The sequence below is a fragment of the Sorex fumeus genome, unplaced genomic scaffold (assembly GCF_029834395.1).
Source record: "Sorex fumeus unplaced genomic scaffold, SorFum_2.1 ptg000010l, whole genome shotgun sequence".
Classification (NCBI taxonomy): Eukaryota; Metazoa; Chordata; class Mammalia; order Eulipotyphla; family Soricidae; genus Sorex; species Sorex fumeus.
In genome coordinates, this window is record NW_026606067.1 from 10,984,348 (window position 1) to 11,011,860 (window position 27,513).

A 27,513-nucleotide genomic window follows, 5' to 3' on the forward strand; every position below is an offset into this window, starting at 1 on the left:
AATGGGTATTCAGAGAAACAGAGTTTAATTTTATTTTCTTAAAGTAGTGTCTTTGCTTGGTTCTTGGAAGAGTTTTCACTTAGTAATATATTCAGAGTAGAAAGTTAAGGCCTGCCCCCAACGCTGCTATGCCTGTCTCATCCCCAACCAGATCAGTCCGCCTGCCAGCACTCGAATCCGGAACTTGGCTTTCTCCCTGTAAAGGCCCAGGCGTCCTCTCGGACCCTGGAATAAAAGCGGACCTGAGCCCTTTCCTCCTCGCCTGCCCCCAACGCTTCTTCGCTGGTCTCCTACCCATCCAGGTCAGTCCATCCACCAGCATTCAGATCCGGGACTTGGCTTTTTCCCTGCAAAGGCCCACGCATCCACTCGGACCCTGGAACAAAAGGGAACCCTAGCCCCTTTCTCCTCGCCCGCCCCTAACACTGCTCCGCTGGTCTCCTCCCCATCCAGGTCAGTCTGTCTGCCAGCATTCAAATGCGGGACTTAGCTTTCGCCGGGCAAAGGCCCAGGCGTCCTCTCAGACACTGCAGCAAAAGGAGACCTGAGACCCTTCCTCCTCACCCGCCCACAAAGCTGCTCCGGTCTTCCCCCCAACCTAGCATTCACCCCTCACACACAACTGGTTCCCATGGGTGCGTGGCCTCTTCAGAAGGGGCGTGACTTAGGTAGAAGTGGACAAGGCTTAATTTCAGGCACACTGCTGCTCATGCAACCGCAGGTAGTTTACTATACCAAAGCATCTAGTATGACATCACAGTTCCTATTCTTACACACCAACATGAAGAATCAACGCAAATCACCACCACATTGAAAGGACAATGTAAAGAGTCCAGAAGCCTCAGTAGGTGCTATTCACCTAAGGGACTTCTCTGACAAAGAATTCAGATATGAAGTCATGAGGATGTTCAATCAACTCAATGAAACAGTCAGACAATTATTCAATAAATTGAAAGAGGACATGAAAGAAACAATGGATCGCACAACTGGAAAATGCAAAAAGAAATGAGAGCAGAAATTGGAAAGGTATGCACAGAAATGTCATGAATCAAAGATTCCATAGATGAAATAAAAAACCCAGTCTGTGCCCTCAAAAGTAGAATGACCACAGCTGAAGATAGAATCAGTGAGCTGGAAGATCAGCTGCATCAAGCCAACAGGCAACAACAAACAAAGGCAAGAGACCTCAAAATAGCTCAAGAGCGAATCAGAGTCCTAGGAGATGATTCAAAGAGGAACAACATTAGAATCATAGTAGTCCCAGAAGCTCAAGGAAACAATCCCAATGAAAAAGCCATGGTAAAACAAATCGTTGCTGAAAAATTCCCAGAATTCGACAATGCAGCCATTCAGATTCAAGGAGCCTGAAGGGTGCCAGCTAAAAGAGGCCCTAAAAAAAACACTCCAAGACCTATCATACGTAGAATGATGGATGCCACCAATAGAGACACAATACTGTAAGCAGCAGGGTCAAAGAAGGAAATCACATACAAAGGAACACCCTTTAGATTCACAGCAGTTCTATCAGAGGAAACCCTCCAATCCCGAAAGCAATGGTGGGATATAGTGAAAAAAACTCAGAGAATTGAATGCTTCACCAAGAATACTCTATTCGACTAAACTCTCACTCAAATTTGAAGGAACGTTACACTATTTTCTAGATAAACAGCAGCTCAGGAACTTCATAGACTCAAAACCAAACCTAAAATAAGGGCTAAAGGGGCTACTATAAGATAAGACAAACCCTACAAGCACAACAGATCCTTACAGAAATATGACACAAAACACCATAACAATAATATCTCTCAATGTCAATGGTCCAAATTCACCAATTAAGAGACACAGAGTAGCAAAATGGATTCAGAAACAGAACTCAACATTCTGCTGCCTACAACAAACTCATCTTAACAGTCAGAGCAAACACAGACTCAAAGTCAAAGGATGGAAAACAATCCTGCAAGCAAATAGCTCCCTCATAAAAGCTAGGGTGGAGATCTAAGCCCAGTTTTTGCATGTAGTCGTCCAGTTTTGCCAGCACCATTTGTTAAAAAAGGCTTTCCTTACTCCACTTCGTTTTTCTTGCCCCTTTATCAAAGATTAGATGATCATTTGTTTGAGGGGAGATATCAGTATATTCAACCCTGTTCCATAGGTCTACAGCTCTGCCTTTGTTCCAGTACCATGCTGTTTTAATTATTACTGCTTTATAGTAGAGTTTGTGGTTTGGGAGGTTAATTCCTCCCATTAAGATCAAAATAGATTAAAGACCTCAACATCAGACTGGAATCCATAAGGTACATTGAAGACAAAGTTGGCAAAACCCTCCATGACATAGAAGCTAATGGTGTCTTCAAAGATGTCACGCCACTGGCCAAGCAAGTGAAAACAGAGATAGAAACATGGGACTATCTTAAACTAAGAAGCTTCTGCACCTCAATAGAAACACTGACCAAAATACAAAGGCAGTCTAGAGAATGGGAAAGGATATTCTCCAAATACACATCCGACAAGGGGTTGATATCAAGGATATACAAAGTACTGGTTGAATGCCACAAGAAGAAAACATCCAACCCCATCAAAAAGTGGGGCAACAAAATGAACAGAGACTTTCTCAAAGAAGAAATCCGAATGGCTAAAAAGCACATGAGAAAATGCTCTACATCATTATTCATCAAGGAGATGCAGATGCAAAACAACAATGAGATATCATTTCACACCACAGAGATTGACCCACATTCAAAAGAACAAAAGCAACCTGTGTTGGTGCAAATGTGGCGTAAAAGGGACTCTCCTTCACTGCTGGTGGGAATGCCAACTGGTTCAACCCTTTTGGAAAACAGTATGGACAACTCTCAAAAAATTAGAAATTGAGCTCCCATTTGACCCAGCAATACCACTCCTGGGAATATATCCCAGAGAGGCCAAAAAGCATAATCGAATTGACATCTGCACTTGTTTGTTCATAGCAGGACTCTTTACAATAGCTAGAATCTGGAAAAAACCTGAGTGCCTGAGAACAGATGACTGGTTAAAGAAACTTTGGTACATCTACACAATGGAGTACTATGCAGCTGTTAGAAAAGATGAAGTCATGAAATTCATATACAAGTGGTACTACATGGAAAGTATCATGCTAAGCGAATTGAGTCAGATAGAAAGGGACAGACATAGAAAGACTGCATTCATCTGGGGAACACAAAGTAACAAAATAGCAGACTAACACCCAAGAGTGGCCGAGATAAGTACCAGGACGATTACTCCATGGCTTTGAGGACAGCCGCACATGCTAGGGGAAAAAGCAGTTCAGATAGAGAAGGGAGCACCAAATAAAGTGTGTGGGAGGTTCTTCTCAGGATGGGAAATGTGTGATGAGAGAAGACTATAGACCAAACAAGATTGCCACTCAATGTCTCTTTTGCAAACCACAGCACTCAAAAGGAGAGAGAGAACAAAAGGGAATACCCTGCCACAGTGGTAGGGTGGGATGGGGGGATGCTGGGTGGGAGGGATACTGGGACTGGTGGTTGTGGAGAATGGGCACTGGTGGAGGGATGGGTATTCAATCATTGTATAACCGAAACCCAAGCACAAAAGTTTGTAAGTCTACAACTGTACCTTATGGTGTTTCACTAATAAAAATTTAAGGAAAAAAAAGAATAGAAAGTTAAGACCCAAAACTAAAAAAAAATCTGATTAAAAAATGATATACCAGTAAAACCATTCACAGATCCTGAAATAATGAGCCCTAGTCACCGAAAGTTTTAGAATTGGATGCATATAGTAGGAGAATAGGATATGATTTGGAAACCAATATCAGATTCCATATGACAACATTCTGATTGTGTGTATTTTTTTAGCTTGCCCATATAGTATAATCTTTATAAGGTCTCATCCTAGAACCTACCTATCTCTGTTTCTGACTTGTCTGAACTTCTCAAGTTGGGAATGCCAGATGACCCAACAATTCTTGGTATAACCAGCCCTTAACCAATTAGGCCACACATAACTGCAGTTTTTATAGAGTTGTGATGGATTTGAGTACCTCAATACCATTAATATATTGAAATATTCCATGAGGAGCATGTTGATCAGAAGCTTCCCATTGTCAATTTCTCAGACTGGTTTCTACTAAATGCCTATTTCATTCACACACTGCTAAAGGGGACAGGGCCATCAGATATTCAACTGTCATATGTAAAACTGCTATTAGCTAGTCATCAACTTTAGAAAGTTGATAAGGTAGTTTTTGTATTGTTCTCAGCCATCTCCTGCTCTTCTTGCAGGAGGGTTATGGTGTAGCCTCCTTTTGCCCACTGGATTGATTTAGGCAATGAATTATGCATAAGACACTGTGTACAAGCCCAGGTGGAATGTTTCAGGATCCTCTGCTGCTTTGTTCATTGTCTTGTCTCTGTGAGAATAATGTAGTTTGGGAAAGAGCTGCTCTTTCAGTCTCAAGGCCAGAATGAGGGATGTGGAAAAAGGCTATCCTAGTTTTCACAGCACGAACAAGAAATGAATCTTTCTTGTTCACTATTGGGACTCCAATGTTGTTTCTTACTAATCACATCTCCTGGATGCTGATCTGGCCTATTCAAACATGCCCTGAACACCTGAGAGGCTTCTGGGATGGAGATGAGTGGATACTTGTGGTTTCTATACTTTACAGAATCCTGTCAATATCAGGCTAATTTAGTCTAGAGGAGCGATAGCACAGCGGGTAGGGCGTTCGCCTTACAAGCGGCCAACATGGCCGACCCGAGTTCAATTCCTCCGCCCCTCTCGGAGAGCCCGGCAAGCTACCAAGAGTATTCGATATGCCAAACACAGTAACAACAAAGTCTCCAATGGAGACGTTACTGGGCCCGCTCGAGCAAATCGACGATCAACGGGATGGCCTTTACCTTTACCTTTTACAGCTGAAAACACATTTCTCTCAGAAGTGCTCCAAGAATCTAAGCAGTTTGTTAAGTCAGAACTGAATGGTTTACTTTACAGTTTCTCTGGATTCATGTAGTCAACCAAGGGAATTAAAAGGTATAAAAGGCTATTCTAAGCCAAGCCCTGTAACAAATGTAAGTAATAAAGAAGTTTTTAATGCTTCTCGTTCCCAAGCCTTGTCCTCAAGAGCCCATGAATCTGCTTGAGCAGAATTAGTCAGGATAAACCGCAGAATTACTCATAGAGTGCATAAGATGAGGAGCTTAGGTTTGTGTCTTCTCTTGTGGATGCCTTTTCCTTGAAGAGTAAGTGTAGAGCCTTTGGGCCTCTCTGATGTGTCTTTTTATTTAAATGAGTCACCGAAATAGGTATTTCTGTGACAAACAGGATGACACATGCTGGCATCTTGGTGCAGAGAGAAGCGTGATTCCTCTCACTGAGTCAGAACACTGGCACTTCTTTCCACAAGGAGACCTGTCTCACTCCGTAGCCTCAATCCTCAGGGTGAACTCTGTCATAGACTTTCATCAGCAAAGTGTCTAGAGCAACTTTAAATATATTTCTGCATCACTGGGGTAATGGATAACATAATTTGACTGGCTTCTGTGTGAAGTTTCGGAGTAAGTCTTGTATTCTGTTAAAATTTTCTAGTTTTGCTACTCGACTATTCATCATTTCTGGTTTTCTTTTCTTCTAACTTGGTTGTGTTAGTTTAAGAGTATTTAAAACACCATGGGTTTATAACTGCAGAAAATTTTAAGTAAAGCAAAATAACCCTGGCTAACAACTTGATATATATTTTTGTTCTTTCAGTTGTTTATATTCACCTCCATATATTTATTTATCTGCACAGATATTCTATTTCCTTACTGAAGGTACATTGTGAATGTAATTTTGCATCTCATTTTTAAAAAAATTTTATTAGTGAGACATCATGAGGTACAGTTGTAGACTTACAGATTTTTGTGATTGGGTTTCAATTATACAATGATCAAATACCCATCCCTCCACCAGTGCCCATTTCCCACCACCACGGATCCCAGTATCCCTCCCACCTCGCATCCCCTCCATCCCACCCTGCCTCTGTGTCAGGGCATTTCATTTTGTTCTCTCTATCTTATTGGGTGTTGTGGTTTGCAAAAGAGGCAATGGGTGACAATCATGTTTGGTCTATAGTCTACTGTCTGCATGCTTCTCCAATCCTGGGAGGATCCTCCCAACACCCTTTATTTGGTATTCCCTTCTCTATCTGAGATCCCTTTCCCCCTAGCATGTGTGGTTGGCCTCCAAGCCATGGAGTAAAATTCCTGGTACTAATATCGGCCATTCTTAGGTGTTAGTCTCCTATTTTGTCACTTTATGTTCCCCAGATGAATGCAATATTTCTATGCCTATCTCTTTCTTTCTGAGTCATTTAGCTTAACATGATATTTTCCATGTAGTACCACTTGTCTGTAAATTTCATGACTTCATCTTCTCTAACAGCTACCTAGGACTCCATTGTGTAAATGTACCAAAGTTTCTTTAACCAGTCATCTGTTCTCAGGCACTCAGGTTTTTTCCAAATTCTGGCTATTGTAAAGAGTGCTGCAATGAACAAACAATTGCAGATGTCACTTAGATTATACATTTTTGCCTCTCTGGGATATATTCCCAGGAGTGGTATTGCTGGGTCAAATGGGAGCTCAATTTCTAATTTTTTGAGAATCACCCATACTGTTTTCCAAAAGGGCTGAACCAGTCGGCATTCCCACCAGCAGTGAAGGAGTGTTCCTTTCTCGCCACATTCGCGCCAACACTGGTTGCTTTTGTTCTTGTGGATATGGGCCACTCTCCGTGGTGTGAAATGATATCTCATTGTGGTTTTGATCTGCATCTCCCTGATGATTAATGATGAGGAGCATTTTCTCATGTGCCTTTTAGCCATTCGGATTTCTTCTTTGTGAAAGTGTCTATTCATTTCATCTCCCCTTTTTGATGGGGTTGGATGTTTTCTTTTTGTGGAGTTCAACCAGTACTTTGTATATCCTTGATATCAACCCTTTATCGGATATGTATTTGCCGAATATCCCTTCCCATTCTGTAGCCTGTCTTTGTATTTTGGTCAGTGTTTCTTTTGAGGTGCAGAAGCCTCTTAGTTTAAGATAGTCCCTGTTGTCTATCTCTGTTTTTACTTCCTTGGCCAGCGGTGTGACATTTTTGAAGATACCATTAGCTACTATGTCATGGAGGGTTAATTTTGCATCTCATTTTTATACCTAATTGTAGGCAGTAAACCTTAGTTTATAATATTTTAAGGGTCACATAATTCTATCACAGGGCTAATCTGAAGTGTTTTCAGATACCATGTTATTAACAAATATTCAGATCCTTTCTCCTTTTTGTTATAAATTATTCTACAATTAAAATTTTTGTTTATAAGCCTTCATACCAGGGTTGGAAAGATAGTAAAATGGGTAGGTGCTTGGCTTCCATGTGGCCAATCCAGGTTTGATCCCTGGTATCCCATATGATGGAGGCCACCAGCAGTAATACCTGAGCATAGAATTAGGAGTATGCCCTGAGTACTTTTGTGTATGTCCTCAAAACTAAAAAAAAAAAACCTTCATATTTTCAGTTATTTTCTTAGAATTAACTTTATTTAAGAAATCTGCTTAGAATTCTGAGGTAGATTATGTAAGACTTTTAGAGGTTGCTTCACAAATGATTTCCTTATTATTCATTCCCAATACTACTGAGCAATATTCACTCTAACTTTTCCAGTTCATATTCAGAACCTATACTTGTAATTCGTTCCTCTGTACTTCAAAACTATTCATGCTAAAACATTTTTTTCATTTTACTGACCATTTCTTTTCTTCCTGTAAATTTCAAAACTTTTTCCTTCTTGTTGTTAGTATGTTCTAGAATTTCCAGATTTCTTTATATGAAGATGCTCTCTGTGCTATTAATTGCATCATCTGCTCTTGTACATATTGTTGTTTGTAATTTGAGCAAAATAGTTTTTGAGCCATCTAATCTGGAAAAGTGTTAGTTTATCAGATTCCACCTTCAATCTTTTCAAGGAGTTTTACTAGAGAAAATTCTCAAAAGCAAAAACTGGCCACAGTCCTTTGAATTCTCTCACCCTTTGCTCATTACCCTCATGGTAAAGGCCAGACTTCTTGGCAGGGACTGAAGAGCCGCTGGGATACAGGACTCTTTCCCTGCCCAGACCTGTTCCTAGGTACTCCTGGGCACAGTGTTTGAGCTTTGCTATTCCTGGCTGAGCAATGTGCCAATTACGGTGCCGTTATACATACAATCCTGCATGGCAGACTTTATACCAGGATCTGAGATTCTGGTTATTTGTCTCAGTTGAAAGAGAAATTTCTCTGAACCCCATTCCCAGATTTGATTTTCCTGTTATTTGATAATTAGCACCTTCTGCACAGTTATTTTGATCATAGTTCCACAACACTGTCACAATATACTCTATTTATTGGCTTCCTCCTATTGCTTTCCCACTCACCTGCTGATCTTTGGGAATTTGGCCTGCAGTGCATTGATTCGCCTGCTCTATAGTGAGGGTGATTTGTTCAGTTATTTGTTAGGCCAGGCTTAGAATCCTTTGTGCATCTACATTTTACAGTGAACTGGGAGATTTTTAAAAGATGTAGGTTTGAGCACATCTGTGTTGTAGAGATGCAGCATATCTAGGTATGTAAACTACAGATCCAATGACACTGAAAGCAAGAGACCCACACTACAACTTCCAAACTTCAAAAATGATCCTGTCAAGGGGACTGTTGGTGGGGTAGGAGGGAACCTGGGAGCATTGGTGGAGGGAAGTGAACACTGGTGATGGGATTGGTGCCGGACGTTGCACACCTGAAACTCAATTAGGAATGATTATGTAAATTACATGCCTTAATATTTTTAAATTGTTTAATGTAAAGAACAACAACAAAAAAGCTGGGGCACCCCAGATGGAGCAGGTGCAGTCTCCCTGCCTAGTCCAGATGGAATGCCCTCCACCAAGAGCTTCCACAAACAAGGCCCAGGTATGCAGGTTCCAGGACTAAATCTCCATGCTGCATGGTGGCAGAGGTGTCGAGCTCCCCACCTGGCCATCAGTCTGGCTGTCACCCCCACAGTGTGCTTCCAGGTGCCATATTTTTTTTAATTTTATTTTTATATAGCACAGCGATAGGGTGATTCCCTTGCACATGACTGCCCAGCCAAGCCAGGTTTGATTCCTCTGCCCCTTGGAGAGCCTGGCAAACTATCGAGAGTATCTTGCCCACAAGGCAAAGCCTGGCAAGCTACCCATGACATATTTGATATGCCAAACACAGTAACAACAAGTCTCACAATGGAGATGTTATTGGACCTGCTCGAGCAAATCGATGAACAACTGGAGGACAGTGCTACAGTGCTATTTTTATAAGTTCTTCACGATGTTATATTAATTCTGTATTCCAATACCAATCCCACCACTATGACACCTTCCCACCACCATTATTTCCAATTTTCCTAACCACCACCCAAGCCTGTCCCAATAACGGGCTCTAAATAATTTAATTTGTATTGTTTGTTATGAATTATTCACTAAACATGATCATAAAAGGTTTCCTTAGAAGAAAGTGAGAAGATTGTTATATCTCACCCTGGAGCTATTAAGCCCTTGTATAAAAGATTACATCTGGGCGCCATCTTAATGCACTAACAACCTAGGTCCAGAGATGCCAGTTGAATCCCAAAATGAATTAGTGCCCTACAGAAATGTCTCTGGAACCCAACCATTTACAATCTAGGATTCCAGAAGCATGTGACTGCGGCACCCATGATATTCAAAATGAGCAATGGACAGTAAATGATCTAGCATCTGTCCCTGGCAGGCAGACTTGAATGGCGGTGAGAAAATTTGAGGAAAACAAAATGCCCAAAAGTAGAGAGAGAGTATAGTATTGGGGAAATTGCCTGCCATGGAGGCAGGGTGAGGACTGGGATGGGTGGAGGGGGTGATGTATTGAGGACACTGGTAGTGGAGAGTGTGCACTGGTGGAGGGATGGGTGTTCTATCATTGTACAGCTGAATCTTGAACATGATAGCTTTGTAACTATATCTCATGGTGATTCAATGAAAAAAATGTAATGCAGAGTTCATGCCCAATTCAATCAGCTTAATCAATGCTTGAATAAATAGCAGTACTCCTACTTTAAAAAAAGTTTATACAAAAATTAAATGAAGAGGATGTAGGTTTTAACTATTTAACATTTAGGTAGCAGAAGAACAAGCCTCCCCATGCCCTTCCCTCCACCCTTCCCCAAGATTTTGCCTGTCCTGTTAACACAGTTCGGAATTTTTTGAAGGGGAGGCAAAAAAAAAAACAAACAAACAAACAACAAAGAACTCCAAATGTACTCATTGGAATGTGCCAACAAAGGATGTCAGTAAATGATCAGATTTCATAGCTATCCCCACCCCCAGTCCCCACCCATCTGACAGGTGAAGAGGCAGATGAGAAGTTAGAGACAAAACAAAGAGCTAAGGGCAGAGCAGGGCAGGAATACAAGGGCTGGAGAAGGGAACCATGGCAACAGCTGTGGGCAGCAGAGTGTAGTATAAAGAGCCTCCAGGAAGCTGCCAGTTCACAGTGAATAGCAGAGTCTCGCCCAGATGAGAAGAGCTGAGAGCAGCCCGTGCTGGGCTCACGACGTGTATGGGGGAAAACAGACTTTATGCTGGGATGGGTGTGAGCTTTCACGGGCCAGTGGAGGGTTGTCTGCTTGTCTTTATGTTGAATGATGGTCTTAACACTGTTTAGTTGGCATGTCCCAGGCTGTGTGCTGTTGAGGCTGAACATTTAGAAAGGGAGCAAAGTTTGCAGTCCATTCAAAAATGCTTTGGAACAAAATTTAAATATTGATTCAACAAACATTCTCTTTTCTAGTCTACTAGATTTCATCATCTGAAATTTAGATTTTAACCAGGCGTAGCCATTAGAAATACTCCTTGGAATTTTCATTTCTTATCTTAGTGATGCTCATAATTCAGTGGTATTTTGAATATTTGTGAAATAATTTGAACCAAATTTATTTTAAAAATGTTCACCAATCTTCAAATACTTTTATCAAAATATTACTAATTCAACTTTCCTAATTCACTAAAAAACCCTACTATTTTATTCACTAAAAGCCTTCTTCTGAGTTCTTTTGAATATATTTAATTCTTTCTTTGAAATGTGGAGGTAAACAACTTGGTGGACTCTCCAAATCTGTGGAATGATTGACTTTGTGTTTTATTGGTTGTGAAGATTTTAAAAATGAAAGCAGCTGTCACTGTAAAGCCACAGGAGTCTTGTGTACTACATTTCCTCATTGATCTCTTTGTGCATCTTTTGAAGCAGTTTCTTTTCTTTTTTCTTTTTGGAAGCAATTTCTGATCTCTAAAACATACCTTGTTCTACCTGATTATTTTTCAACAATCTGAATCATTCATAAGCCAGCCCAAAATTCATCTTTGCTGAGACTCTTCCTGCCCTCCCTCCTCAGTTTTGTTCCTTTTAGCACCAACATACTAATGACGTCTGTACTGGGCGCACTGCTATTCTGATTGACAGTCACCATGTGCTGATCTGGAGTACTGGTTTTATCTCTCTGTTTTCTATTTTTTTTAATTTAATGTTTTTTAACTGGAAGTGACTTTAGTGTCCAGAGGCATCTCTGCGGCAAGTTCGGCATGTTACTCTCTTCCAAGAGATTTCTGAGTTTCTGGATCATGACCGTTAATGAGCTTATATGGTGCCAGAGGCAGTTTGTGGGCGTGACTGCCAGGCTACTGGGAGCTCAGGGAGGCAGCAGGGAAGTTTTCTGTTTCTGACTCCATGTGAACCTGGAGATTTCAGTCACAAGTCCAGCATACCTGGATTTTCAGGAGATTCCCTCATGGATGGATGAGGTTTGTCTGATCCTGTGGAAGCCAGCCTTAAACATGGCGGCTATTGAATTCTGGTTTTTAGCTGCTGAGGCTCTATTGGGTTGGATATCTCCTTATTCTAAGTGTCCCAAGGAACTATTATACATATTCTCTCGCAGGCCCCCATAGAATCTATTTCCCTGAATTGTGTACAATTTGAACTCAATGACTGCCTCTCTGTTCAGAAATCATATCAGCCATTATACAATGCCCTTTTCTATCCTTAGCAGTTCTCTGGGAAAAGCCATATGACCCTCTACTTCTCAGTTTTTATATTTGACACATTATAAACGTTGTTCTATAGTTACAATGTAATTTATTCTAAATGCTGTTCTTCCATAAGACCCTCACAAATAACTGGGTTGAGGGATGCCTTTTTGCCACTTCCAGCAGTTTTCAAGGACTATACCTGACTTTGTGCTCAGGTATAAAACTTGGAAAATGTGTGGTATTGGGGACATGACCAGGGCCAGCAGAATGCAAAGGAATTGCCTTAACTCTTGTACTATCTCTTTGGTATTCTCCAAGTAATTTTATGTTAAATAGTGTTTATCTTTCCATGTTTAGAGCTTATTTCTGCTTGTCCAGTGGATCAACTTTTGAAAGGATAGGCCTAGCTTTATAAAACCATCTTTCTTTTAGAAGTATAAAAAATATTGGCAGTCAACTCTATGTACAGACTATCATAAAACTTTGTTAAAAGCCACTGATTTTTGGTTTTCTGTTTGTTTTTGATCCATACCTGGATGTGCTTATTCCCAGCTCTGAGCTCAGGGATCATTCTTAGTAGGCTTGAGGGATCATATGGTGTTCCAGGGACTGGACTCCAGTCAGTTGTGTACAAGGCAAACACTGTACCTACTGGAATATTGCTCAACCTCAAAGCCATTTTTTTAAGGGATACATGTTTTCCTTGCTTTTGGAGTTCCATTCAGGGTGTTATTTGAATCAATATTTTGAATTTTACCCCAATGTGCTATAAATGGGAGGTTTCCCTAGACTCTTTTAGGGATTACCTTTTTTTTGAAATTTTCCCTTATTTTTTTGTGTAATTTAATGCTTCCCAGGGGTCAGTGGTATATTATTTTTTTTCATGGTAATCTAGTACTTAAGAAGGGCTTAACATCTATAGGCTATATACTGAGCAAAGGTAGTACACACTTTAAAATCTTTCATTTTGTCCATAATATATCAATAATTTATATATAGAGTAAAACTTGGGTACTACTGACATTCTAAATTTCTATTATCTTACTTTGGGCAGGACAATAATACTTTTTGGTTTTGTTTTTAATTTGGGGCTGTATCCAGCAATATTCAGGGATTACTTCTAGCTCAGGGATCATACCTGACAGTGCTCCTGGAACCTATTGTAGTACCAGGGATTGAACTGGGTCAGCTGCATTCAAGACAACTCTATTACCCCCTATACTATCTCTCTGGTCCATAAGTATTCTTCAATTGGTGGTTTTCTTGAATTCCCTTTGCCCACAAGCACATTGAATTTAAATATATTGTGATAATTATGACTCCCCTGCAAAGATCTCCTAAATCAGTTCTGCTCATTTGTAGAGACAGAGCTTGATACATTTCCTTCTCATGTGGGTTTTGGATCTACATGTTCTTGGAAACTATTTATTTAGGTGGGACAAGCCACCTACAAATTTTAGGAAGAATTTCATTTTTCTTTGGTAACGTAGGAACACTTTATTCTCTGGCACATTTAATGCTTGCCTTCTTAGTTTAATAATTCTAATTGGATAGAATGTACCATGATTTATCATTGTGTCTCTTTTTTAATATGAGATTGTTGACATTTTGCTTGAATTTCAGAGTGATTCAATTTCTCATAAGATTCTGCCTTATTCTTGTTGGTTTTTAACATATTAAGAGCAGTACACTGTCTTCCTGTCATCATCTTCTGTATAAACTTTGCATTTTCTCAGGAGACCAGATATCTAAATTGCTAGTTCCAGCTAAGCACCCTCTTGAAATCATTACTAATAAATTAATTTATTTACTTTGTTTATGAGGCCTTCTGGACTGCCACGGAGCCTTTCACATAATGTGACTTGGTGTTTGATCTTTTCTCTGTAGTGCTTAGTGTAGGGGGTGAATATGAATAAGGTAAAATATGTGCTTTTAGGGAATTTTACCTTCTTCTGAGAAAGTAGCTTTGGAAAAGAACTCAGTCCATGCAATAGCAGAATAAGTAGTGATGAAAACACAATAGACAAAAGGGGGAGATATTCCAAGAGTCTTCATGGGAAAGGTGGAAGTGGAAATCTAGTTTCAAGGATGGACAGACTAGCTATAGGAGACGGGACTACTCCAAGGCCTGGAGCCACAGAATCTAATAAGCAGAAAATGAAAAAAGTCATGTGGGTGGAAGGAATTGTGGTGTGAAGGGGCAGAGCTGGGATTTTTTTTTTTTTTTTGCTTTTTGGGTCACATCCGGTGAGGCACAGGGGTTACTCCTGGCTTTGCACTCAGGAATTACTCCTGGCAGTGCTCAGGGGACCATATGAAATGCTTGGAATCGAACCCGGGTTGGCCGTGTGCAAGGCAAATGCTTTACCCGCTGTACTATTGCTCCAGCCCCTGAACCACATTTTCAAGAGTATGTTGGATTTGAGCATAAAGCACCCTGAATACTAAAAGATTTTGAATTTGGTGTAGGTAGCAGAGAAAATGAAGTTACAGGTAGAGACAGGCACTTGATTACCAATAGCAATACCAGTTAACTCAGTATCTACCTGTGTCCTTCATGGAGTTTTATAGTAACTTGCACAGTAACACTAGAAATACAGGTGATATGATTCCCTTTATTAGAGGTGAATAAAATGCAATGTCAAGAGGCAGAGTGATCTGGCAATGTTGTCAAACATGGATTGGATGAAGCTTAAGTTACACATAGAATTGATGAACGTATAATTTGATCTCTTTCCTTCATTAAAATGTCCTAAAAGGGACTTGAATCTATATTTTATTTATTTTATTTTATTTTGAGGTGGAGTGATAGCACAGCGGTAGGGCGTTTGCCTTGCACACAGCCAGCCTGGCTGTGCCGGGTTTGATTACTCTGCCCCTCTCGAAGAGCCTAGCAAGCTTCCAAGGGTATCTTGCCCGCACAGCAAAGCCTGGCAAGCTCTCCGTGACGTATTCAATATGCCAAACACAGTAACAACAAGTTTCAAAATGGAGACATTACTGGGCCAGCTCAAGCAACTTGATGAACAATGGGAGGACAATATTTGTTTGTTTGTTTTTTATTTTATTTTATTTTGTGATGTCTCCCAAGCAGTGTTCAGGAGCCCCAAAGGTCCCACTGGTGATTCTAAGCTAACTGGAGAGCTGACTGTGTTTCAGTCGAGGTCACCAAGAGTCCATACCTCCTGCCATTTCTGTGTGCAAGGTGCTGGTGAGAGTGGCGGTGATGGTGCTTGTGGTGGTCTCTGTCTCCATAGCAAGAGGGATCTGGAGAAAGATGTTTGTTCCGCTTGGGCCATGGAGAGCCCTAAAGAATCACAGATGCCCAATGCGGAGTCACAGGAAATATCTGGACCATTCTGCAGCATTTTTACTAAATGAAACGTCAAGTAGCACAACAAAATTCCCATCCAAAGTCAATAGATGTAAACAGATTTAACATTTATGAAGAGATTAGAATGATTTCTCAAATAAAAAGAGGACTGGAGGCAAAAAATTTAAGAACATCGATAGGAACAATTGCCATTAAAAAATACCAAGTACAACTTCAGCAAGCAGGACAATTTTCTTTAAGTACCCAGAGCAATTTTCCCCCTGTACATGACTACTTGCATTCATCATTGTCTGTGCTTCTCAATTTCCTACCCCAAACACAGATGCCCACACACATGAAGATACTTACTCCCTCCTACATCTTCCATTGCTTTCACCCTTCTTTTATATCATCTGGATGTTGTTCCTCAACATAGAGTTATATGAAGTTCCCCTGACAACTTTAGAAGCAAACTTTGAAGAGATTTTTAGAGCTACCAGACTCACACTTATTCTTACTGAGAAGTAAGGCCCTGAGAATGGCAAATCGTTCATTTTCCAAAAATTCTAACTTTAGAAGGCAGTGTATTTCAGTATGTGTTACTATTTCAGCATATTTTCCCAGGGATTTTACACATCCACTTGTGAAGAATAAATATTCAGAGTGACTAACCTTGTTTTAATTAACACCAAAGAAAATAATGGTGGTTGATGCAACCAGCTATTTTCAGGTTTTCTTTTTTTAACTGTGGCAGTTGCCTTTTAGAGGGCTGGGGGAAGAGTGGCTCCCTTTCATCCCCTCCACTGCCCCCTTTTCCCTTTCAAGAATGAAACTGGCTCCTTGTTCAAAGCCTACAGGCATACTCAGGATACTCACATTTTGTTGTCATCAGCTTATCAAGAGATTGGGCCCACTGCAAGACTTCCTCCAATGTCAGACTTTGAAAAGAAAGAAAAAAGGCTCTGGTCACTTTAAAATATTCTCAACATTTTGCTGAGCTAAAATAGAAATATAACCTCTGGACAATAGTGTAGAAATAGAATTAGGCTCTTGGGGATGGTTTTTGGATGGAAGTCCATCTTCCCGATGCTGTCTAACATTTTATTCCATTTTCAGTTGTTTTATGGAGACCACACTCAGTGGTGGTTTCGGGGGTGCTAAGGCCACTCCACTAATGCTTGGACAGGTTTGATGTGGGCAACAAAGCCTGTAATGATTTTATTTATTTATTTATTTATTTATTTATTTATTTGCTTTTGGGGCCACACCAGGTGGTGCTTGGGGCTTTTTCCTGGCTCTGAACTCAGGGATCACTCCTGTCAAAGCTCAGGGGACTTTATGGGGTGCTGGGGGTTGAACCCATGTCAGCAGCGGGGAAGACAAATGTCCTATCTGCTATGCTGTGATGCTCTGGGGTCTCTAGTGCTGGGATAAGGGAAACAGTGCAAAGTTGCACCTCAGGACCTCTCATAGCCCTCAAACTATTTCCTTCTTCCTTTACTTTTTCCTTTTTGGAGGGACAGGTCTTCCTAGCAGTGCTCGAGCAGCTCAGGAGACTCTTTGGCTATATTCACAGCTGAATACAGATGAGTATACACAGAGGCCAGTGGCCCTCAAGATTCTAGGCTTAAAAGAAAACCTTTTGGGATTTTGATTTCTATTTATTTGTGGTGACTAAACTGTACTGTTAATTTCACTTGGTATAGGCAGTATGGAAAGGCATTTGTATCTTTTCCTTTTAGTGGACTCTGTGGGGTGATATGGTGACTAAGTTCTTACTTCAGGGCCAGAGAGATAGCACTGGGGTAAAGGTGTTTGCCTTACATGCTGCCAACCCTGGCACTGTATGTGGACTCCAAGCACTGCTAGCAGGAGCACTAAACAGACACAGAGCCGGATGCAGCCTCTAACCACTACTATGGCCCAGAAATAGACAAAGAACTCATTTTATCATTTTTCTTTTTATAATCTACAATGTGGGCCTGAAGAGACAGTGGATAGGGCCTTTGCCTTGCACACGACTGACCTGGTTTTGATCTCTGGCACCCCATATGGTGCCCTGAGCACAACAGTAGTGACCCATGAGCTGGGAGCCAGAAGTAATATTTGAGCACGGCTGATGTAGCACAAAAACAAATAAACACACAACAAAATAAAATATGCACTCTGTTTATTGTCATGAAGTTTATGATGGTCACGGCGACGGCCCTCCCGTTGTTCATCGATTTGCTCAAGCGGGCCCAGTAACATCTCCATCATGAGACTTGTTGTTACTGTGTTTGGCATATCGAGTACTTCACGGGTAGCTTGCCAAGCTCTGCCGTGTGGGCAAGATACTCTCGGTAGTTTGCTGGGCTCTCCGAGAGGGGCGGAGGAATCAAACTCGAGTAGGCCATGTTGGCTGTGTACAAGGCAAACGACCTACCGCTGTGCTATCGCTCCTAGCACAGCCAGTAGGGTGTTTGCCTTGCACACGGCCGACATCGCCGATCCGAGTTTGATTCCTCCATCCCTCTCAGAGAGCCCGGCAAGCTACAAGGTGTATCCCCCCTGCACGGCAAAGACTGGCAAGCTCCCCATGACGTATTCAATTTGCCAAACACAGTAACAAGTCTCACAAATATTACTGGGCCCACTCGAACAAATCGATGAGCAACGGAAGGGCAGTGACAGTGACAGTTTTAACATTCAGGGATCACTCCTGGAGGGGCTCCGGTATCATATGGCACCAAATGAAAAGCAAGCACCTTATCCAGCATACTATCCCTCCAATCCCTAAATTGTTTATTTTCATGTTCTGATATTGACATATAATAAAAGACAGAAATAGACACAAGTGGGCACTGTCCACTGAGAGTCCTGTTATAGTTAGACCACTAATTAAAGGAAGGAACAGCCATTGCATTAGCAGGTACTTCATATAATGAAGAAAGGTTAGTGAAAGAGGTTAGAAAACACGCTGCAATGTGGAAACACATTGAGAGCCCTCAAATCAGACAAACATCTTCTGTTTTCTACACATTCACAAAGCTTTTACCAATTTTAGATGGACTGTGTCCATTAGGATGGAGGCTTAACTGATGTCCAGTTTAGTTTCACAGAGCGTTTATCTGAAGTGGGCTCTGACCCAGCGCTCCTTTCTCTTATTGGAACTTTAAAAAACAGTGACGTAAAATAAGTTCTTGGATCAGTGAAATGGCCAGTGTATCCTGCATGCTTGTACATTCCATCCATTCTCATTTTATAGCCAGAATCAACTAGGTAATGTGAGTGAGGATATAGTCTTAAGTGTCTTTGATTATACTACAAATTTGTGGTGGCAATTGTTGGCAAAAAGTCCTTTGTTCTTTAGGGTTATGAGATATATGGACAAAGATCATAATGCTGTGACTCTATTTGTATTGGGGAGATGGGCAAGAGCCACCTGGACTAGGTTGAGGTCCTTTGGACCTGGGAAAATCTAATTAAAATGGCTTGTTACACTCTGTAGGCATTGCCTGCTTTTTTTTTTTTTTGCTTTTATGGGTCATACCTGGCAATGCACAGGGGTCACTCCTGGTTCTACACTCAGGAATTACTCCTGGCGATGCTCAGGGGACCATATGGGATGCTGGGAATCGAACCTGGGTCAGCTGGGTGGAAGGCAAACACCCTACCAGCTGTGCTATCGCTCCAGCCCCTGCTTTTTTTTCATGGTGGCTATTTTCATTTAGATGTCTATCTGTTGGTGTGGCAAGCTGTGGAAGACACTAGGGGACTTGAGAAGCATTTGGTTATCACATGTTAGGAATGGAATATGGTGCTTTGTAAATGAAAGGTTTGAAACATGAAAATTGTCTGGATAAAAGAATCTCATTTTAGCATAAATAATATAAACTTTTTCAGATCTAAGTATTTATGTATCTTTGATTCTAAAAACAGTTTACTGGCTGAATTCTCAGGTGTCAACCATGCATAGTGAGAAAGAGCATCACATATTTATTTATGTAGCACATGAATAGTATTTTGGTGGAATTACTCCTCTGTAATCCAGATCTGTATCATGTGTGAATAAAGAGTTCACTTTTGGAGCAAACTATATTAGCTAACACTTAAATATATACAATAAATATCATGCAAACAATTCCACAAAAATGGAAATGTTACTTACTTTGAAGGGGGCTGGTTTGATTCATCTCTGCACCTCTTGCAAATCCAACAATTCCTCCTGCTCATCTTTCTAAAGAAATACAACAGATACTTAGTATAATTTAGTCACAGAAACATGTTAAAGGGAGTTTCTAAAAATGCATTAAGTGCTCTTCCTGTTCCTCCCCAATGCTGTGCCAGTCATCTTCCTCTCCCAGAGAGTGCATTTAATCAATGTTTACAAGTAGACTGCAAGAGACTTCGTTTGACGTGGGAAATTAATTAAATTTTGCAATTTGTTTCAATAAATATATGAAGGTTAAATAAAAAACAAAACAAAAAAATAAAAATCCATTAAGTTATAAACCAGGAAAAAATTAGGATGGAGTTTTGAAGTGATTGAAGTGTCATCATTGGTGGCAGTGAAAAAGAGAGAGAAGAAATGACTCATCCTATAAATATTTTACAGGAATATCAGCTCTCTGAATTAATGATGTTAGTATCCTTAGAACCCAGTTGGTTACATCGCATAATGATGTTTAAAAAAATACAGCTTTCTAAGCAGGATCTGTCTATTTAGGGTCAATCAACAACAAATTCTCCAATTTTTTGCTTCACATTTGAGTATTTCTTATTTTTAGAAAAATATTGAGTTGAACGAGAGTGTTTGCCCCTTTGTGATTAGTGAAAAACAGTATAAATAACAAGATAAAAATAAACTTCTTGAAGGGTAAAATATTTTCTTTTTGCTTTTGGGGTTTCTATTTGGGGACCAACCCCAGCAGTGCTCAGTGCTTTCTTCTGGCTCTGTACTCGGGGATCACTCCTGGAGGGACTCGGTGGTGGAAATCCCACCTGAGTCAGTCACGTGCAAGGCCTGTGCCCTCCATCTGTACTATAGCTGGGGTCCCAGCAGCTTTTTTTTGTTTTTGCTTCTTGGGTCGCACCTGGCGATGCACAGGCGTTACTCTGGCTCTGCACTCAGGAATTACCCCTGGCAGTGCTCAGGGGACCATATCGGATGCTGGGAATCGAACCCGGGTTGGCGGCATACAAGGCAAAAGCCCTACCCGCTGTGCTATTGCTCCAGACCCCCCCCCCAGCAGCTTTTTTTAAAAAAAAACTTCTATTAATTTCATTATAAGCATCTCTTGAACCTTCAGTATGTGCCATATTCTATCATTCCTCTGTCCTCATTAGCCAGCAGTCAAAACTTAAGAGATGAATCTTTGATTCAGAGACAGCTGTGAATTCAGGCTGTGGGAGAACCCAAGTGGATTTAAGGGTTTAGAGAAGGCTGTGCAGTAACTTCAGGGCTGTGAGGAATATGCAGAGTTGAGGAGGAGGGGCAGCTGGTCACAGGTCAGGAGGTCATGGTCAGGAACTAGCAGAGGAAGTGAGAGGAATGCAGTCATTGCATGAATTCAGAGATCAGCAGTGCAGGAGCTCAGAAAATGCCGAGAGTTGAATGAGCTATTGGCCGTTTTCTTTTTCTTTTTTTTTAACATTTAAAAAAATTTTTATTTATTATTTAACTTTTTTTTAAACTGTGAAATAGACCCTTACAAAGTTATTAATGTTTGGATTTCAGTCATATAATATTTCAACACCTATCCCTCCACCAGTGTACATTTCCCAGCTCCAGTATCACCAGGTTTCCTCCCATCAACCCCCACCCCCACCCCCTGCCTGCCTCTATGGCAGGTGCTTTCCTACCCCCCCTCTCTCTTTCTCCTCTCTCTGTTTCTCTCACTCCTTTTGGGCATTGTGGTTTATAATATTGATACTGAAAGGCTATCAATAACATTCCTTTACCTACTTTTAACCCTCAGATCTTGTCCGGTGTGATCTTTCCCAGCTGTTATTGTCCTACTGGTCTCTTACCTGTTTTACCTACCCTCAGCCACACACACACCTGGGGTTAGTTCCAGCCATTGACCAATCCTAATCCCTGTTTTCCCTAGTCATGGATATCTACTATATAGCTTTATATACCACAAATGAATACAGTCATTCTGTATCTGTCCCTTTCCTTCTGACTCATTTCATTCAGCATGATACTCTCCATGTCCATCCATTTATAGGCAAATTTCGTGCCTTCATTTTTCCTGGCAGCTGCATAGTATTCTATTGTGTAGATGTGCCAAAGTGTCATTATCCATTCATCTGTTCTTGGGCACTCAGGTTGTTTCCAGATTCTGGCTATAGTGAATAGTTCTGCAATGAACATAGGAGTTCAGATCGTGTTTCTGAACAGCCACTTTCAAAAACAATAAAACACGGGGTATGGTGCCACCAGCAGGTCAATCTGTACCAGTGAGAAGAGTGCATCAGCAGCCTGATGGCACCTTCAGACTTCCAGATACCCCAAAATTGCTGCTGTGCCTTTGGCCAGACCCCCAAAACTTGGGGCAAAGTTTACCAATAAAGTAAATGGCCGCAAAACCCTACACGATATTGAGGCTAACGGTATCTTCAAAGACAACACTCCACTGACCAACCAAGTGGAAATAGAGATAAACAAATGGGAGCATCTTAAATTAAGAAGCTTCTGCACCTCAAAAGATACAGTAACCAGAATACAAAGACAATCTATAGAATGCAAAAGGATATTTACCCAATACCCATCTGATAAAGAGTTGAGATCAAGGATATACAAAGCACTGGTTGAGCTCTACAAGTAGAAAACCTCTAACCCCATCTAAAAATGGGGTGATGAACTGAACAGAACCTTTCCCAAAGAAGAAATCCAAATGGCTAAAAGGCACATGAGAAAATGCTCCACATCATTAATCATCAGGGAGATGCAGATCAAAACAGCAATGAGATGTCATCTCACACCACAGAGACTGGCCCACATCCAAAAGAACAAAAGCAACCAGTGTTGGCCCGAATGTAGTGAGAAAGGGACCATCCTTCAGTGCTGGTGGGAATGCCTGCTGGTTCAGCCCTTTTGGAAAACAGTATGGACAATTCTCAAACAATTATAAATTGAGCTCCCATTTGACTCAGCTATACCACTCCTGGGAATATATCCCAGAGAGGCAAAAAAGTACAGTCAAAATGACATCTGCACTTGTTTGTTCATTGCTGCACTATTCACAATAGCCAAAATCTGGAAAAAACCCAAGTGCCAGAGAACAGATGACTGGTTAAAGAAACTTTGGTACATCTACACAATGGACTACTATGCAGCTGTTAGAAAAGATGAAGTCATGAAATTTACATACAAGTGGTACTACATGGAAAGTATCATGCTAAGTGAAATGAGTCAGAAAGAGAGGGACAGACATAGAAAGATTGCATTCATCTGGTGAATATAAAGTAACAAAATGGGAGACTAACACCCAAGAATAGCCGAGATAAGTACCAGGAGGTTTACTCCGTGGCTTGGAGGCCACCAGCACATGCTGGGGGAGAAGCAGCTCAAACAGAGAGGGGAGCACCAAATAAAAAGGGTGTTGGGAGGATCCTCCCAAGATGAGAGATGCATGCTGAAAGTAAACTATAGGCCGAACATGATTGCCACTCAATCCCTCTTTTGCAAATCACAGCACCCAAAAGAAGAGAGAGAACAAAAGAGAATGCCCTGAGACAGGGGTGTGGTGGCATGGGGGGTGGGGGAGGTGGAAGGGATGCTAGGAGAATTGGAGGTGGGGAATGGGCACTAGTGGAGTGGTGGGTACTCAATCGTATAACTGAAACCCAAGCACAAAAGTTTGTAAGTCTACACCTGTACCTCATGGTGTTTCACTAATAAAAATTAAAAAAAATAAATAAATAAAAAATAAAAAATTAAAATTAAAAAAAAAAGAAAGTAAATGGCCAAAACTTAGGTATGTGGGAGACACACCCACAAACCACCTCCAGCTCAGCTATATAATTGGAGGCATGGCTCTCTGGTTCCTGATCGAACTGCTTAATGGCCATGATCCCAGAGACTCAGAAACAAATCTCAAAACCTAATGGATTTTGCATTTGGTTTCAAGATTTGTCGCTGGTCGCTGGAGTAGGTTACTAGCACCGGGCGACTCTAGGTGGGACTAGGATTTGTGCCTTGACCTGTTCCCCCTGGCGGCCCAGTTGCCACCATCCTCCAGAGGCCACTGGACAGTCAGGTTTGGGCCCACAGTGATGACACATGCTGGACCTCAAGGGATGGGGGTGGAGCTGGCCCTTTCCTCCCCATCCCAACAAGACCCTGAGTTGCCACCCATGAACTTCCTCTCTGGTTCCTGATCAAGCTGCTAAACGGCCACGATCCCAGAGACTCAGAAACAAATCTTAAACCCAACGGCTTTTGCCAGAATTGCGTCCATTCCCTGCAGTAGGTGACTGTCACCGGGCCACCCCAGGTGGGAGTGACTATGGACATGTTTTGGCAGAAACCCCTGCAGGTTTATTTGTTAAAATTTCGGAATTCCAAAATTGTGTGGTCACTGCTGCAGCCACACAACATCATATGTTATTCATAATGAGCAATAGAAAACAAATGGTCTCCTGTTGCCTTTTTGGCATATCTGAGTGTTGGGGTAAAATCCCAAATAATAATGGTGGATCAGGTGTCAAAATTTTGAATATTATCAAAGTAGAGAGAGAGTAATGTGGATATCATCTGCCCCACAGGTAGGGGGAGGGTGTGAGATGGGCGTATATTGAGGTTTTTGGTGATGGAAAATGGGCACTGGTGTTTCATCATATGACCAAGACTTAAACCCAAAAGCTTTGTAACTGCTCTCTCAGTGATTGAATAAATATAATTATAAAAAATGAAAGAAAAGTAAGGTGGAGTTCATAACCAATTCAGTCAGCCTAATCAGAGGCTGACTAAATAGCAATACTCCTACATTAGAAAATAAATAAATAAATAAATAAATAAATAAATGTTCAGAGAGAGCGAGAGAGATTGGAAGTAAAGAGACTTCCTGAGGAAAATTGGAAAAGCATGCGATCCCAGATACCAAGGAAGGAGTCCCCTGAAGGGAAAGATGGGCCAACTTAGTGTTCAAAGTTGAGGAAGGATGAAAAGAACTTTAGATGGAGAAAATGTGCTTTGTATTTGTCAATAAAAAGGTCATCAGTCACTTCAGTAAGAATAATTTCAGTAGAGGGAGTTGGGGAAATAGTTCAAGAAGGTAGATGTTTGCTTGCCTTGCATGAGGCTAACCCTGTTCCATCTCCATTTGATCCCCAGCATGAGACAGGGTCTCCAAAACACTGCTGGAGGTTACTCCTGAGCAAAATAAGGAATAGACCCTGAGAAATTCTGGGTATGACTCCCCCTCCTCTATGCCCTAAAATGATGATTATGATTTTAGAGGAGCAGGGAGGATGAAAATTAGAGGGAAAATATAACTGAGACTCCTAGATAAATGTAAGACTATGGACTATCTTTACAGGTCTCCCTCTCTCCTCCCCTCCAATAGAATAGTATGATAAACACAGAGGGAGGACTATTCTATTTGATTAGTCTTGGCATGTGTCCTGGGGCAGCATTCTCAAAGTCTACAGAAAAGTGACATGCCTGAAGGTTGACGCTTGGTGGACATACAAGGAGGAGGAAGATATAGAAAAGGTAAAATAAATAGAGTTTCAAATTCAGGTTCTTAAGAGTTAAGAAGGATATGGAATTCAGGAATTCAGACATTAGAAAAGAAGAAAGAGAAAGTAGTGACTATTTTCTTGGAAAGTCTGGGGAAGGTGCTGTGTAGATCTAGGTATACTTGAAGCTTTGGAATAAGTACATACAGGCATTGGGGTTTACTGGACCTAATTTTGTGTATAGGCCGCTTATGTGAGTAGAACAAGGAACAAAGTAGTTATATAAGCCTATGAATAGATCAAAATTAGGGCAAGTACCTTCAAGCTAGTTTAAGTACAAAGGAGAGTGTACCATAGGAATGTTTGTGTGCGCAGTTAGGTTCTTGAATGTCCTATATATTGGACTCCCTGTTGTAAGTAGTAATGATTTGTTCAGGTTTTTACATAGTAGTGTTATGGAAACAAAAGTTTCCATATACCTCATCTCTGTGATGACCTCTAGATGCAGATTATGCAACGGCTCTCTGCTTATCATTTGGTAGGAGGATGGCAAAGAATTTCCTTCCTTCATCTGACTTCTCTTTTGGGTTAGATAGTCTTTAGTGTTCCCTACAGAATCATAACTTTTTCCTATGGTTCATAATATAATTTTTATTCTCTATTTCTATTTTCATTGGATCTACTGAAGCTATGCTTCATGCACACTGATGATTCTTGTAACTCAGTCCACTTCTGTTTCCAAACATTATTTAGTGAAGTGATTTGAGAAAAACAGAACAGTCTTAGAATGCAACAACTTCTTCAATCTGAGACATGGTGCTGGTAATTTCCAGATGCATTAGAGTTTAGGGGTTTTCCACAGCTCCTGACAGGTGACAATATGTTAACATAATGGTCTATTCGGAAGTCAGACACTTGTTTGAATTCAGGCTCTTATTAGAGTTGGCATCATAATTTAACTTTCAAATACTTAGTTTCCTTTTCTCTAAAATGGAACTGTGAAGATGGGGAAAATTCATGTATGCAAAAACTCTCTTCCAGTTAATCTAATCTTCCTTCTTGACCTTTGTCACTCAGGAACTATTTCCTAAACTCTCGTACATGCAAGAAGCACAGTCTATCTCATTGCATTCCTTCCTCTTACAGAATTTCAACTCGGACTTCATATGTCTTCCTAATTAATCTTATCCATTCTTCAACATGCAGCCTTTCTCCCTGCAAAACTTTCCTTCCCTTCATTTTTGTTCCTTACTGTGTCTGTTGGAGCGATAGCACAGCGGGTAGGGCGTTTGCCTTACAAGCGGCCAACATGGCTGACTCGAGTTCTCGATTCCTCCGCCCCTCTGGGAGAGCCTGGCAAGCTACCGAGAGTATTCGATATGCCAGACACAGTAACAACAAAAGTCTCCAATGGAGACGTTACTGCGCCCGCTCGAGCAAATCGACGATCAACGGGAGGGCCTTTACCTTTACCTTTACTGTGTCTGTTTATTTTTGATGCTCACATATGTTAGTAACAGGTCTCCTAGTTTTAGAATGAGCTGACTCTCGACAGGGACTTGGGCATGTGTGTTTGATAGAGGGAATGGGGCTTCCAGAAAGGATTTGTTCTTCCAGATAGAAGCTCAAATACTGAAAAGAACAAACAGAGAGCTTAACCAGACTGCCGCCTTCCCTCCAGTTATGCAAGTTGTTCCCTTCACAGAGATACCTTGTGTGGAGAAGTGATGCAGCAGAGCTTCACACACATCCCTCTTGCCAACCCGTGCACCCCCTCTAAGAAGGGCTTCCACCATATAGTGGGAGGGATATCCTTTTAAATTCTAGTACTGTTTCTGTTTGGACAGAAGGTGGCTCTCTGGCTTAAGTGGCAGAGTAGTTGGGTGAATTCGAAAAGGAAAAAATATAAATGACTAAATAATATATAAAATATGTATAAGTGTACAAAGTAACTTACATTTGAATTAACTACATTTGAATTAGGTACAAATTTCCTGAAGTGTTTTGTCTAAATGTTACTTGATAATCATAAATAAGTTGTTGTCTATACGTTGGTATTCTGAGTCAAACATTCACAAATGTGTTGTTATGAAATAACAAGAAATATAGTATAATCATCAGTAGTTAATGAAAATAAAGACAGAATTACGTCAGCTTTTTTGCAATTATAATATAGACAGATCATACATTATCCTATTGTATAATATTCTCTGGTTTTCTGAGCACAGAGTAAGTCCTGAAGTATGCTCCACCCAAATAAGAATAAAAGAAACTGAACTTGGTTGAGCAGAGCTCTCCTCTCTATCACTACCCGACAAGGAACTCCGTAGACTGGGCTTTCCTCCCTATTTTCTAAGATTTTGTGGAATTGACTGTCCATGCACATGTCTGCACTTCCCTCTTTTGATTGCTCTTGAAT

General features: G+C 40.9%; 1 protein-coding gene across 1 annotated transcript in view; it reads right to left on the reverse strand.

Annotated features, from left to right (window-relative positions):
* Nucleotides 1-27,513, reverse strand: part of RGS13 (regulator of G protein signaling 13) — a 36,936-nt gene that overhangs the window by 5,564 nt on the left and 3,859 nt on the right. The window contains exons 2-3 of the mRNA XM_056110826.1: nt 19,576-19,644; nt 16,302-16,363 (exon numbers count right to left, since the gene is read on the reverse strand). Of these exons, the coding sequence (XP_055966801.1) occupies nt 16,302-16,363; nt 19,576-19,640 (127 nt within the window). The 5' untranslated portion in view covers nt 19,641-19,644. The remainder of the gene's footprint in view (nt 1-16,301; nt 16,364-19,575; nt 19,645-27,513) is intronic.